The sequence below is a fragment of the Sus scrofa genome, chromosome 1 (genome assembly GCF_054392235.1).
Source record: "Sus scrofa isolate SSC_HxYL_T2T_F1_AM1 chromosome 1, Sscrofa_HxYL_maternal_Yorkshire_Landrace_v2.0, whole genome shotgun sequence".
NCBI lineage: Eukaryota > Metazoa > Chordata > Mammalia > Artiodactyla > Suidae > Sus > Sus scrofa.
In genome coordinates this window covers 90,248,989-90,263,112 of record NC_139383.1, presented here as the reverse complement: position 1 = coordinate 90,263,112, position 14,124 = coordinate 90,248,989, and the positions used below count along the sequence as shown (strand labels likewise).

General features: G+C 37.8%; 1 protein-coding gene across 28 annotated transcripts in view; it reads left to right on the top strand.

Moving 5' to 3' along the window:
- The window catches only part of MYO6 (myosin VI), a 143,107-nt gene that overhangs the window by 70,480 nt on the left and 58,503 nt on the right, over positions 1-14,124 (top strand). For all 28 annotated transcript variants that reach the window (XR_014836475.1, XM_005659429.4, XM_005659428.4 and 25 more), the window contains 6 exon segments: positions 432-537; positions 2,912-2,967; positions 5,222-5,319; positions 5,865-6,029; positions 10,465-10,545; positions 13,822-14,002. Coding sequence is in view for 27 of the 28 variants with exons in the window: in XM_005659429.4 (XP_005659486.1) it covers positions 432-537; positions 2,912-2,967; positions 5,222-5,319; positions 5,865-6,029; positions 10,465-10,545; positions 13,822-14,002 (687 nt within the window). In the remaining variant the exon portion in view is untranslated.

Sequence of the window (14,124 nt, the reverse complement as noted above, 5' to 3'; positions counted from 1 at the left end):
GTAACAAACCTGACTAGTATCCATGAGGATGCCAGTTTGATCCCTGTCCTCATTCAGTGGGTTAAGAATCCAGCATTGCCGTGAGCTGTGGTGTAGGTCTCAGATGTGGCTCAGATCCCACATTGTTGTGGCTGTGGTGTAGGCCAGCAGCTGTACCTCTAATTTGACCCCTATCCTGAGAACCTCCATATGCCTTGGGTGTGGCCCTAAAAAGACTAAATAAATAAATAAATAAAATAAAATATATGCTTGTAGAGATGTTTTGAACACTTTTAGATGATTTTTCTTTAAAATTATGCTAACTGTAGACATAGTTTATTATAATTTCTCTAAGAGCTGGCACTCTTTGATAGTAAATGGACTTTATCATTTGGAGACTTTGTATTTTATATGCTGTTCCTCACTAATGTGTTGTGTTATTTTGACCCCAGCTGATAAGGCTTTTCGAGACATGAAGGTGCTCAAGCTGAGTCAGTCTATCATTGTATCTGGAGAATCAGGAGCTGGCAAAACGGAAAATACAAAATTTGTTCTAAGGTGAGGAATGTTTAGGTGACACAGGATATTTTGAACAGTTTTTTTTTTTTTTAATTGTGGTTAAAAGCTTAAAAATTTTTTATGTGATAACAAAATTTACCATCTCAACCATTTCTAAGTCTACCATTCAGCAGTGTTAAGTATATTCACATAGTTGTTCAGCCCATCTCCAGAACCTTTCATCTCACAGAGCTAAAACTCTGTACCCAGTAAACAGCTCCCCACTTCCCTGACCCCAGCCCCTGGCTACCACCATTCTGCTTCCTGCCTCTGTTATTTTGACCACTCTAGCTAGATACCCGATGTAAAAGAATCATACACTTTCTGTCTTTCTGTGACTGGCTGTTCCCCTTAGCATAGTGTCCTCAGAATTCATCCATGTTGTAGCATGTGTCAGAATTTTCCTCAATTTTAAGGCTGAATAATATTCCATTGTGTGCACATATCACATTTTCATTATTCACCCATCCATCAGTGGGCACTTGGGTTGCTTCTGCCTCTTGGCTGTTGTGAATCATCTTACTTGTGAGCATGTATCTTCTTGAGATTTGAACAGGTTGGCTTTGAATACTCTTGCATACTTTAATGACCTACCTTGAAAAGGTCCAGGCTCTATCCCTTTTACAGAAACAGACACCTTATGTGGAAGCTAAGCTGTAGATTGTTGAAAACTACCTCTAACATGTTATTCTCCTGAGGACCTGAAGGAGACTGTACTGGTTGGGCAGAGGGAAATCTAGGACTGTCCTTCAAAATGCAGCCTTCACATTCTATTTTCAAAGTCCAGCTACTAGAGTTGTTGAACCCATTTTTGAACCTTAAGTTTATGATGCCACCCTTCTTTCTTTTTTTTTCTTTTTTCTTTTTTGCCATTTCTTGGGCCATTCCCGCGGCATATGGAGGTTCCAAGGCTAGGGGTCTAATCGGAGCTGTAGCTGCCAGCCTACGCCAGAGTCACAGCAGCGCGGGATCTGAGCCGCATCTGCGACCTACACCACAGCTCACAGCAACGCAGGATTGTCAACCCACTGAGCAAGGGCAGGGATCGAACCCGTAACTTCATGGTTCCTAGTCGGATTTGTTAACCACTGCGCCATGACGGGAACTCCCCACCCTTATTTCTGTCTCCCCACAGCCCTCCCCCCATTGTATCCCCCATGCTGCCCTCAAATTAAACACTACACTTTGTGTAGGATTATAGCATTTTATATATGGGACGAACCATTGCGCTCGTTATAGCTGGCCCTTCAGTTTACACGCTCAGCAATGTTACGTCTAGTGTTGACGCTGCTCCTGGTACTTCTGCATTCCTTCCAACCTGTTCCCACTTTGTTACAAGTCTTTGTTCATTGCTGCATCCTGGGTCCCTTTTTGAAATGTTGCTATTTTTATGTGCACACACACACACACACACACACACACTATTAAGAGTTACTTGTATGAAACTGATTTAAGGGTTTCTTATTGCCTGATATGTATATGCAATTCTGATTAAACGAATGCTTCCTAATACTCTTGGAATTCTAAGTGCCTTAATTTCTTATTCGCTCTCCTGTATGTAGTAGCCATATGGTGAGTCTGTGGTTAATATACACCTTTAAAAATGAACAAATAATTAAGAAACTATGCTTATATTGTAAATCAGAGATTACTCTTTGTTTTGAAGTGTGCCAGGCAAATTGTTTGTCATGTTTTATCTTGCACTGGAACAACAGAAGGTGGTTACTTCCTAGGTGTTCAGTGGCTATCACAAAAGACTTGGAATGTCATGTAGAAGATGAATATTTCTGTGTAAAATGTGTGGTGTATTTAAAACCAAATAGTTGGCTAAAGTCAGAATATTTTTTAAAAGTTTAAAAAAAATGTTGATTTAGATGTCAAAGACTATCCAAATAGAATTTTACATGTTTAAAAAGCAATAACAGAGTAGTAGTTGCATTAAATATAAAATTTGCATTTTATTTTATTTTTTATTTTTATTTTTTGTCTTTTTGCCTTTTCTAGAGCTGCTCTTGCGATATGTGGAGGTTCCCAGGCTGGGGGTCTAATCTGAGCTGTAGACTCCGGCCTATGCCAGAGCCACAGCAACACAGGATCCAAGCTGCATCTGCGACCTACACCACAGCTCACGGCAACGCCGGATCCTTAACCCACTGAACAGGGCCGGAGATCGAACCCACAACCTCATGGCTCCTAGTCAGATTCGTTGACCACTGCGCCACGACGGGAACTCCTAAAATTTGCATTTTAAATAAACAGTTCTAGTGGATGATCCAGGTTTAAATTTTAGTTGTATTAAATAATATTGAAATTAGAAATACAGTATATTCAATATCTTTGTGATCTAAATTTGTTTATCCTATATTTTAAACAGATATCTGACTGAATCCTATGGAACCGGTCAAGATATTGATGATAGAATTGTTGAAGGTATCGTTAATCTTTGAAATTCTTATTTTCTGTCGTTAGATATGTACTGAAATTAACTTAGAATAACCTTCTAGGTCTGAAATTTTCCCCCAGAGATCAAAAGACCCTCCCATCCCCTACAAATCCTTGCTCAGGTACTATCTTCTCATTTGCTCAACATTTGTTGTTTTCCCATGATCCCATGCACATGGGGCAGGGATTTTTGTATATTCCAAACCTCCAGAGTAACATCTGCTATATAGCATATGCTCCATAAATATTTGTTGGATGAATGAAAGATACAGGAAGCCCTCTGGCCTCCCATTTGTTTCGTTGACCTTGTTTTCATAAAGGAGAAAGGGACAGGGTTCTTTGGAATTGAGGTACTTTGGGGAGGAAATAATTTCTCTTGGAAAGTGAATCTGGAAATTGAGTTCCTTAAGCTATCAGTGCCTCTGTACCCCTTAGACAGTCTTCTGGTACCCTGTTTGCAGACTGCTGTTCTAGGCTGCTGTCATGCTGGGGCTGCACCAGCCTCCTGCATCACAGGTTCTTCTCTGATCTTCCCTCTTATAGTCCTGCTGTCCTTTAGTCTGTTCTCTGGGTGGAAGTTGAATGATGTCCTTTGCTTGGAATCCTCTGTTGGTTTCCCATTGCCCTTAGGATAGAGCGCCAAAATCCTATCATCAAGTGCAGTGCACAGTGTGGCCTGGCCTCAGCCTTCTCTGGGCTAATTGAGTCATGTTTCCTTTGAATCCTTAGACTGTAGTCAAATTGGTCTCCTTGTGGTTGTAGTCAAATTGGTCTCCTTGTGGTTCTTTGAGGTTTTTAGGCCTCTTTGGACACTCTCTTCCCCATCTCTCGCTTTCCCCAGTAGGTATTTAGGAATGATGATGATATTGACGTATGTGAGATGTGTTAGATGAGGTCTGATTTGTCTGAAATCTCCTGCCTAATTTAAGTCTTCACAGTCTATGAGGGAGGTACTGTTTTATCCCTGCTTTATGGGTGAGAAACTAAGGTGAAAAGAGTTTATTTGCTGAAGAGCAAATAGCTCATCAGTTGTGAAAATGGGACATAAACCCAGGCATCTTAACTATATGGTAAACTAAGTACATATGTGTTTTTTTTTAAGAGTTGTAGGTGCGGCATATGGAAGTTCCCAGGCTAGGGGTCGAATCAGAGCTGTAGTTGTTGGCCTACACCACAGCCACAGCAACTCGGGGTCCGAGCTGCATCTGCAGCCTACCCCACAGTTCATGGCAATGCCAGATCCTTAATCCCCTGAGTGTGGCTAGGGATTGAACATGCATCCTCATGGATCCTATTTGGGTTCATTACCGCTGAGCCATGGCAGGAACTCCCATTTTTTTTTTTTTTTAGTTTTAATACTTAATTATTTGGCAAGTGAAGCAACCTGGGAGTGACGTTTACAAAGGTTTGGAGACTAGTTAAGCTTTCTATGCTGTAGATAGAGTAAGAGAAATGGACTTCAAAAGATGTCATAAGAAATACTCTAGCAATAAACATATGCAACAGTTTATGAAGTTTTAGATGGAATGTTTAAGATTGACACTAACTGCTATGCTTCTAGTTGAGACTGGTAAGAAGAATAGACTCTAGTACCCCTTTTACAGCCATGTAGAGAGTATGTATGAGGGATTATGAAATAAAGACAATTAAACTTTTGCACTTGTTCATTGAGATTTTAAAAACTATTGTTCTGAGAACCTTTTGTAGGTAATTCTATAAACTCTGATTTGTTAGATTTTGTTGAATGTGCCTATAAAAATGTTAAATCTGGAGGTTTTATTCACATGTATTTTTGAAAAGTAAGTCAGCCAGTAACTTCTCGCTTATATTTTGTCACAGGAGGTTTGCTGTTTTCTTTACTGTAATCACTACTCTTGTAGGGCTGATGTGGAAACCTTAAAATTTTTACGGAGCAATTTTTCAAGTCTAGCTATAAATTTTGTAACCTAGTGCCTTTTGAAAATTTAGTCTTTCCCATAACACATTTTCTTTATATAAATTTTGAATAATTTTTGAGTAAATTTTTTCCCATCTCCTGCACTTTATACGCCTGAACATAGTGGTAATCAATAAATATGTGTGGAATTTGCTATCATAAGTGAATTCCTTCATGTTAGCATTTTTGAGAATTTTTTTCCAGTTATGTATATTTACTAATAAATGGAAACATACCATGCATATTACTTTGTAATTTTCCTTCATGCTAATTTTTTGACTGAGTATTGTCATTTTTTTCCAATAGCTAACCCACTCCTAGAAGCCTTTGGAAATGCAAAGACTGTCCGCAACAATAATAGCAGTCGATTTGGGAAATTTGTAGAAATACATTTTAATGAAAAGGTAGGTAAGAGTGAGTTTCAGGATGCTATGTTTGGGGCAAATACAAGGTTCTTGATAGAATTGATGCTTTAGGAGTTCTCTGTTGGCTCAGCAGGTTAAGGATCTGGCACTGTCACCGCTGTGGCTCTGGTTACAGCTGTGGTGCAGGTTCAATCCCTGGCCCAGGAACTTGCATATGCTGTGGGTGTGGCCCCCCAAAAGAAAAACAAAAACAAAAAACCATCAATAAAATCACAAAATAACATTGGATTTTGTTATGCAAAAGGAAACTCGTACACATGAAGATAAAACACAAAATTGAAAAAAAAAGAATTGGTGCTGTATTTGAACTCATGGCACATCTATTTAAATTTTTCTGTTACTTTAGAGAGTTGGGAGAATATATATGATCTCTGTGAATACTATAAGCTTACATTTAGTTATCTATTTTTCCCCTTTGATAAATATCACAGCCTCTTCAATAGATGTATGTTTATTAGAAAAGACAATTTACGCTTTGAGACTTTAAATGTAAACGTGTAATTTCTCTCTGTTTTGCTTTTTAGAGTTCAGTTGTTGGAGGATTTGTCTCACATTATCTTCTAGAGAAATCTAGGATCTGTGTTCAAGGCAAAGAGGAAAGGAATTATCATATCTTTTATAGGTTGTGTGCTGGTGCTTCTGAAGATATTAGGGAAAGACTTCATTTGAGCTCCCCAGATAATTTTCGGGTAGGTTGGATGAAAAGAAATTTCATGCATTTTTTTTGCCCATTGAATTGCTTCTATTCTAAAAGTTATTTCAGTGGATTTTGATGTCTAGTTGCATATATCTTACATTGAAGTCAGTGTAATGTAATAGAATGGCTTCTGTACCTGATCGATCTCTATTGAGATTTATTGCTGAGTTCATAACACTCTGAAGGGGGTACATATTGGGATAGGTAAAAGGGTAGATGCTAAACTCAGTAAGAAATTTATAATAGTGATGTAATGCTAACTTGAAAGTTACCTTTGACTTATTGGTTAAAAAAAAGTCTGACCATTGAATTAATAAAGGACCCATACTTGTTTTCCTTAATTCAGTTCGACAAACATTTATTGCCTACCCATTGATACTAGGCATTGTGCCAAAGGTAAAAAGATAAAATGAGACGAAATTCATGTTTCTTAGCAACTTAGAAACTGGTGGGACTCACACACACACACACACGTCTGACGTATTGAATGGTAAGTGGGAGTTACGTACAGGATGCTGTTGATTCTGGAAAAACTTTACTGGAACAATTGATGCTTGATCAGAATCCTGAAGGATTTTCAAGTGTTAACTTGATGAAGAAACATTCCAAAGGTATTTCTGGTACATTCAAAAAGATGAACAAAGAAAGGCAGGAAACAGCTTAAAGGGAAGGACAGGAAGTGGAGGAGGTGAGGCTAGAATTTGGTCTTCTGTGGTAAGGAACTGTTGAAGGTCTTGATGTAGAAAGCTGGATATCAGGTCTGCACTTACCTCCAGCTTTAACATGGAAGGTAGCTTTAAGGGGAGGGGGTAATGGATAGAAATTGTAACCATGGGTAAGTGGGTTGGGAACCTGTGGCTCCAGGTGATGTAGCAGTTATTCAGTGCCTGAATTTGGTTTAGCAGTGGCCAAGTTACAGAGGAGGTAAAATTGATAGGATGTGGGGTTTGAATTTGGCAAGGAGGAGGAGTCTGGAATAATTGATTAGGGTAACTGGATGGATGTAAGTACCATGGATGATGTGTGGTGTGTAGGATGAGGTCTGTTTGGTGTCTGTGGATCATCCAAGTGGAGCTGTTCAGAAGACTGTTGGGAAGACCGCTGGGTGTACTGATCTGAAGGTCAGGTCCGTGATGGAGGACAGGGTGGGGCAAAGCTATACCCTGGTGGTACGAGGACTGTGATGGTGCATAGATGATATGTCCAGAGAGATTGCATCATGTGGAAAAGCACACACCAGGATCCAGACTCTGGAGTTGAAGAGGCTGAGGAGGTGAAGCATGGCCCAAGAAAGAGAGCGCAGGTGGAGTTGTAGGAGAAGAACAAGGAAGCTCAGGGGTGCCAAGAGTCACAAACAAGTCAATAGAGTTTCAAGAAGTGGTGACTGGGGAGTGTTTAGCATAGTTCACAAATTCTCAGCTAGAAAATAGTGTCCCCATGTGGGCTTTACAGGAATCATGTAGTGCAGGGGTAGTGAATGTGGTCGGTGTGAAGTTCTTCAGGTGATTTTGATAGTCCTTTTCAGCCAGGAGTTCTCCATTTGAGGATCGTGACACTCATTTATATTTAATTACTCTGTGTTTGCAAACCAGCATCTCTTTATTACTTTAATCAATTTCTTCTAATGTGTATTTGGAAATTTTAAAAACTATTTTAAACTGTTTTATAGCTGCATCTCTTTATACAATTCTGAAATGTTTAACTCTAGAGCTCACCAAATTAATTGGGATTTATTAACTTTATGAAAGTAGAAGAGGCATTCTCTATAGTGGTTTGTAGAAAAGAAATATGAATTACTATGAATCATGAAATTTAATGATGATGTGGTTTTGTCAGCACCAAGTTAATGATAAAGCAGTGTGACTATTCTTGTCTTTTTTTTTTTTTTTTTGCTTTTTAGGGCCACATCTGTGGCATATGGAAGTTCCCAGGCTAGGGCTCAAATTGGAGCTGCAGCTGCCAGCCTATACCACAGCCACAGCAACACCAGATCCTTAGCCTGCCGAATGAGGCCAGGGATCAAACCCACATCCTCTTGGATACTAGTTGGGTTCATTACCACTGAGCCACAACAGAAACTCCCTATTCTTGTCTTAATATAGCATTTCTTTCTACTTGGGGGCTTGAGAGTGCACCTGAGAGTGTATAGCCTTTCCTGGTGCAACGGCAGCCATCTAAGAGGGCAGCTATTGAAAAGCTTTCTATCAGGTCAGGGAGTTTCCAGCCTCTATGGTGTGAACTGGCAAGCATGACTTCCTCTGAAGGGAGTCATTTTGGAAGTGAGAGGAAACTAGTGAAACATCATTTACCTTTCACCCCCAAACTTGTGCTGTCTTGGCTGTTCCTCTCAGGCAGTATACACACACCTCCGGATCCCTTCTACCTAATGATTCTGCTTTAGAGTGACTTAAAAGTGGGTTGGTCATTTCATTAGGTTTTTCTGTGGTTCAGTTTAGGCCTCCAGTTTTAGCTCATCGATAAAGTTGTAAAGACAAAGGAGAAACCCTACACTAGGGTGAACCCTTCTCCCCCATTTTTTTTTTTTGGTTATCAGATTAATTATTTAGAATTAAAAAAAATTTTATTACTCAATGAATTTATTACATTTGTAGTTGTACAGTGATCATCACAATCCAATTTTATAGGATTTCCATGACAAAGGAGGCAAGAATATACAATGGAGAAAAGAACCCTTCTCCCCCATTTTTGTCACTACTCTGTCCAAATTGGTACATAATGAGCTGTAGAGGTACATCTCTTTGAAAACTTTCATATTAACTGTGTATGTATTTTAGAAAATAAAAGGCATAAAATGCTTGCATTATTCAAAAATTTAAAATATCTTTGCATGTGTTTCACGGAAGCATTGTTATGGTCCCATAAGGATCCTAGAATATAAATAAAGCTTGGATAGAATGATAGTGAGTGGCAAGAATAGTTACAGCTTTCTAGTTACAGAAAAATTGGAAGAAGCAAACATTTTCTTCCTAGATTTTAATATTAAATCCATCTGTACAGAAGCCAAGTATTTGATAAAACAGTTGGGGTGGGTGGATGTAACTCTTGCCAGCAAAGAAAACACTTGTTTTGGCTCCAAGTATTATCCTACTAAATAAAAGAGCTCTGTTTTGAAATAGCCATTTGAAAATGCTAACCAGTTTTATCCTCTTCTTTCTGTTTTATTTTTTTCCCCAAGATTCTAGGCTAGAAAGAAAAAAATCATTGTGTATTATTTTTGGATTTTAACTGTATTTTAATATTTCACTGCAATGGAGGGGAGAAATAAATCATTGATCATCTAACATATTAAATTATCCCTAAATCATTCAGAATTTTACTGTGATTTTTTTCTTGGTATCTATATAATGTATTATATTTAATCTTGGAATTCATGCCATAGTACAGTGGAATCATAGTGACCTGATTTAAGAAAAACTGAGGTGTTTAAAATTTTTTCTCATCCTGTTTCCTGTGCACTGCCTTCCTGAACAACCTCCACACATTAAATATGGGCAATAGATTCTCCTAGAGGCCAATATATTATTTTCTTCTCACCAGCTGCCCTTGTTATGTTTTCAAAGCACTTAGCCTTTAAAGGCTTCTGCGCAGGAAAGCAAATAAAAGCTGCAATTTTTATTTGAATACCTATGAAGTTTCATAAAGCAAGCATTGTAATTTATGTACAACTAGTGTTAACTGTCAGTAACTATGAAAGGCATGTTTTGAAGACCTGATTGTAAAAACCAAAAATTAAGAAACGCAAGAATAATATTTGTTAATTATTTAGAATTTAAAATATTACTCAAGATATTAAACCACAGTGTGGGTTCTTATTTGAGACTTTTAATGTATTTAGTTCATATTTCATAAACTATATTTTTAATAAGATATTTAATGCTGAGAAGATTTAAAATTGATACCTTTGGAACGTAGTTTCTGTTGTGGTTGGGCTCAAACCTAACTAGTAACCATGAGGACACAGGTTCCATCCTTGTCCTCGCTCTGTTAAGGATCTGGCGTTGCCATGAGCTATGGTGTAGGTCACAGATGCGGCTCAGATCTGTTGTTGCTGTGGTGTAGGCCGGCAGCTCTAGCTCCAATTCGACCCCTAGCCTGGGAACCTCCATATGCCACAGGTTCCTCCTGCCCCAAATAAAATAAAATTGATACCTTTTAAAAATAGGAATACTTTATGGTATTGATTTTTATGCTAATCATTTAATCTACTTTCAGGTTGAGATTTTTCACCACCCATAGTTTGAGTAAAATGTTTGTGATGTGTAGATTTTAACTGAGAGATTAAATGATACGCAGGTTATGTTTAGAACTTCTTTATGGTTAGCACTATTTGATAAGTTATATTTTCCTTTGTGTTATTTTCCTGTGCATCATATTTGTTAATTATATTTTAAATGTCTTTGTCATAGTATTTAAACCGGGGCTGCACTCGATATTTTGCTAACAAGGAAACTGACAAACAGATTTTACAGAACCGAAAAAGTCCTGAGGTACGGTAGACTTTTTTAAAATTACAATCTCTAATATCATGCTGAAAGAGATATTCTGTTTTTTTACTTTGGAACCCTGGGTAAGGTATCTTACTTTTAGGCTCATGCTTAACCGTGACTGTCGCCATAAAGACTTTATTCCCCTGTTGGCATCTGCAGAAGCCACAGCACAGGTGGCTCTTCTTGGTGAGGCCTCGATGTGCTGCCTTCCTCTTTTTCCTAGCATGAGGATGTCAGATTGCCTAAGAACCATCCTTTGCTGACATTTTTGAAACATACTCTCCTGTCACTCACTTGGGATTAAGTATAAAATGTGTCTTTTATGAATTATTGTCAACTTCAAGGCTGAAGTAAGCTTTGATGTAGACAATAAATAGAGTAAGCCTTCTTATAAACTAATGCTTATGTATTATTTGTATTTCTCTTTGAAACATCCTGTTTCTATATCATGAAATGTTTTATGTATAGGTGTTACTAAATTATTGTATTTTTAAGAGTAATTAGATATAATTATACCATTAAGTATTATTTAAAAAACATTAAATCCTTAATCTAAAAAAGATCTACTATGGAGCTCCCAGGCCTGGTGGTTAAGGATCTGATGTTGTCACTGTTGTGGCTTGGGTTCGACCCCTGGACTGGGAACTTTCACATGCCATGGGCGTGGCCAAAAAAAAAATAGTAATCTACTACAATCTTTACAAATTTTAATATGCAGTGTTTAGGTAATAAGGAGTATTAAGTTGTATTTATTCAGGGAGCTGAAATACTAAATACTAAATGCCAAATCAGGATTAATTATGGGGACTAGTTCGCATTGCCTTTATTCATTTTATTAAAAGATTTATATTGAGTGTTTACTTGAACAAAGTTTTATTAGGCTCAGTTTTTAATACTCCTGCATTTGCGATCAGGTGTTTTCGACTTATTTCACAATGGTGAGGTGAACTATGTCTTTCATATATTCATAGAAAGGAACAGAAAGCAAATAAAAATCCCCAGTATTTTCAAATTCTAAGCAAATGAGTCTGTAGTTTATTTTTTATTTTTTTGGCCATTTCTCGAGCTGCTCCCGCGGCATATGGAGGTTCCCAGGCTAGGGGTCAAATCAGAGCTACAGCTGGCCCACACCAGAGCCACAGCAACGTGGGATCAGAGGCGCTTCTGCAACCTACACCACAGCTCATGGCAACGCCGGATCCTTAACCCACTGAGCAAGGCCAGGGATCGAACCTGCAACCTCATGGTCCCTAGTCGGATTCGTTAACCACTGAGCCATCATGGGAACTCCTGTAGTTTATTTTCAAGTTGACATTTTATCACTTTAGGCACAGACGTCTGAATTATAGGTTGTAACCTTTATGCTGCATTCTATGGTTAGGATGTTAAGAAGTGACATTAATATTTGTTACGGTATCTTCCTTTGTCATGAGAGCCTATATTTTTATAAGGTATCATTAAAATATAGAAATTGTATTATTTCCACTAAGATAATGGAGATATTTCCTGGTGGGCTATTACATAAATCTTAAAGGAAAAAAACATCAGATATAAATTTGTTCTCTTGGCATGGGGAAAACTGAGTGAAGAGGAAAGAAAGTTTGATTTGATTTGCCAAACAATAGCATTCTGTGTACTTTCCTAAGAGGAAAACGTGCCTTCTCTGATTCTAGAGTCAACATGCTTGGTTAGGAATCTTGTTCACTTGATTGAGTTATATATATATATATATAAAAATATATAAGTGAATAATGGATTTAATCTGTTTAAATTACTTTTTATTGTCTTCTTGATCAGGAGGATGAGGTGATCATTTTGACTATTTAGAATCCTTTGCCTAGTTCCATTGGCTTGTGAAGCTGTGTGTCATTTTTAGGAAAATGCAGTATTTTTAGTCTGCCACAAAAGCAATTCATTCATTGACATTTGATGAGAAATAGTTTTTAAAGGAAGTGACCATTCATTTGCAAGACTAAAAATTCTGCATGATATGTGTTTTCTTTTCAACTTGGCTGCATGTGATTGTTTCCTTTGCTTAAGAATAAAATTAAATTTTTCTAGACATTTTCCAGAAATTTCACACATGCATGGTTAAACATCTTAAAGACTTCTCTGGAAAGGCAATTCCAACTTTAGCTGTGGAAGCAATTGGTAACCTCGAGGCAAAAAAACATCTCCCAGAGGCATCTTTAATGGCCAGCTAATTCTGATGCTGTTACCTAAATTTCATTTTACCTGTTCATTCTCAAGTTCTGGAAAATTGCTAGTCCAATCTTTCTGTGTCCAGTAACTTTTATTTTTCTCTTTTAATTTCTGCAGGGCTGACTTCTTCCTTTTTCTGAGTTTGCTATTGGTTTTAACAAGTGAATACATTAGATGCAAGTTCTTTTAGGAGAGAAAGAAATTTTTTTCTGAAATGTTTTCCCATATAGTCTTAGCCTAAGCATAATGCTTACTAATCCACTTTATCTCATATATACTTGAGAAATTAATTCTCAGGCCATGAAAATTGTCGTTAGCCTGTGCACTATTCACTGCTGCTGAATATAATTTCGGTACAGTTCATGGAAGTCAACCTGAAGAATAATGCTAAGTGTTGGATTTAAATTAATTTTTATTATGACTTTTTACCTCAGTTTTTTTTTTTTTTTTCTTTGCTTTTTAGGGCCGCACCCAAGGCATATGCAGGTTCCCAAGCTGGGGGTTGAATCGGAGCTGCAGCTGCCATCCTACACCACAGCCACAGCAACCTGGGATCTGAGCCGTGTCTGCGACCTACACCACAGTTCATGGCAATGCTGGATTTATCCCACTGAGCGAGGCCAGAGATCGAACCTGCAACCTCATTGTTCCTAATCAGATTTGTTTCTGCTGTGCCACTACGGGAACTCCAACCTCAGTTCTTTTTGACCTCTGGTTTCATGTTGATTCATTGCAACCACTGATACTCCCTTCATTTGCACTCAATTGTAGTTTTCTCTAATCACCTAGCTTTATGATACATGAGAGTTAAAGTTGTAACTTAACTAGAAAATTTGACTGAAATTTTTTAGAGAGTTGTGGAGTCACACGTTATTGAAAAAAGAAATAGCTGGATTCTGTGTACGCTTTGCCCAGTCATTCAGTTTTTGAATGTGTTAGCATACTCAAGTTTTCTTATCGACACATTTTATTTTTGCATGTTATAGAGTGCATTAACAGACCTCATCTAGTTGGGATATCCTCTATGCTTAAGTAATGTAAACAGCAGTTAATCGATGTCTTCTTATTTCCTAGTACCTTAAGGCAGGTTCCTTGAAAGACCCTTTGTTAGATGACCATGGAGACTTTATTAGAATGTGTACAGCCATGAAAAAAATCGGTTTGGATGATGAAGAAAAGCTCGATCTGTTCCGGGTAGTAGCTGGCGTCCTACATCTTGGAAATATTGATTTTGAGGAAGCTGGCAGCACTTCAGGTTTTTGTTTTTAATTTTTTGTGGTCTTTTTGTTTTATTTTAAGAGGGAGTCAAATTTTAGAAGTTCTGTCATTGGTTGTCATATTTAAATTGACCGTATGAAGGTTTGTTCATACCCTGAT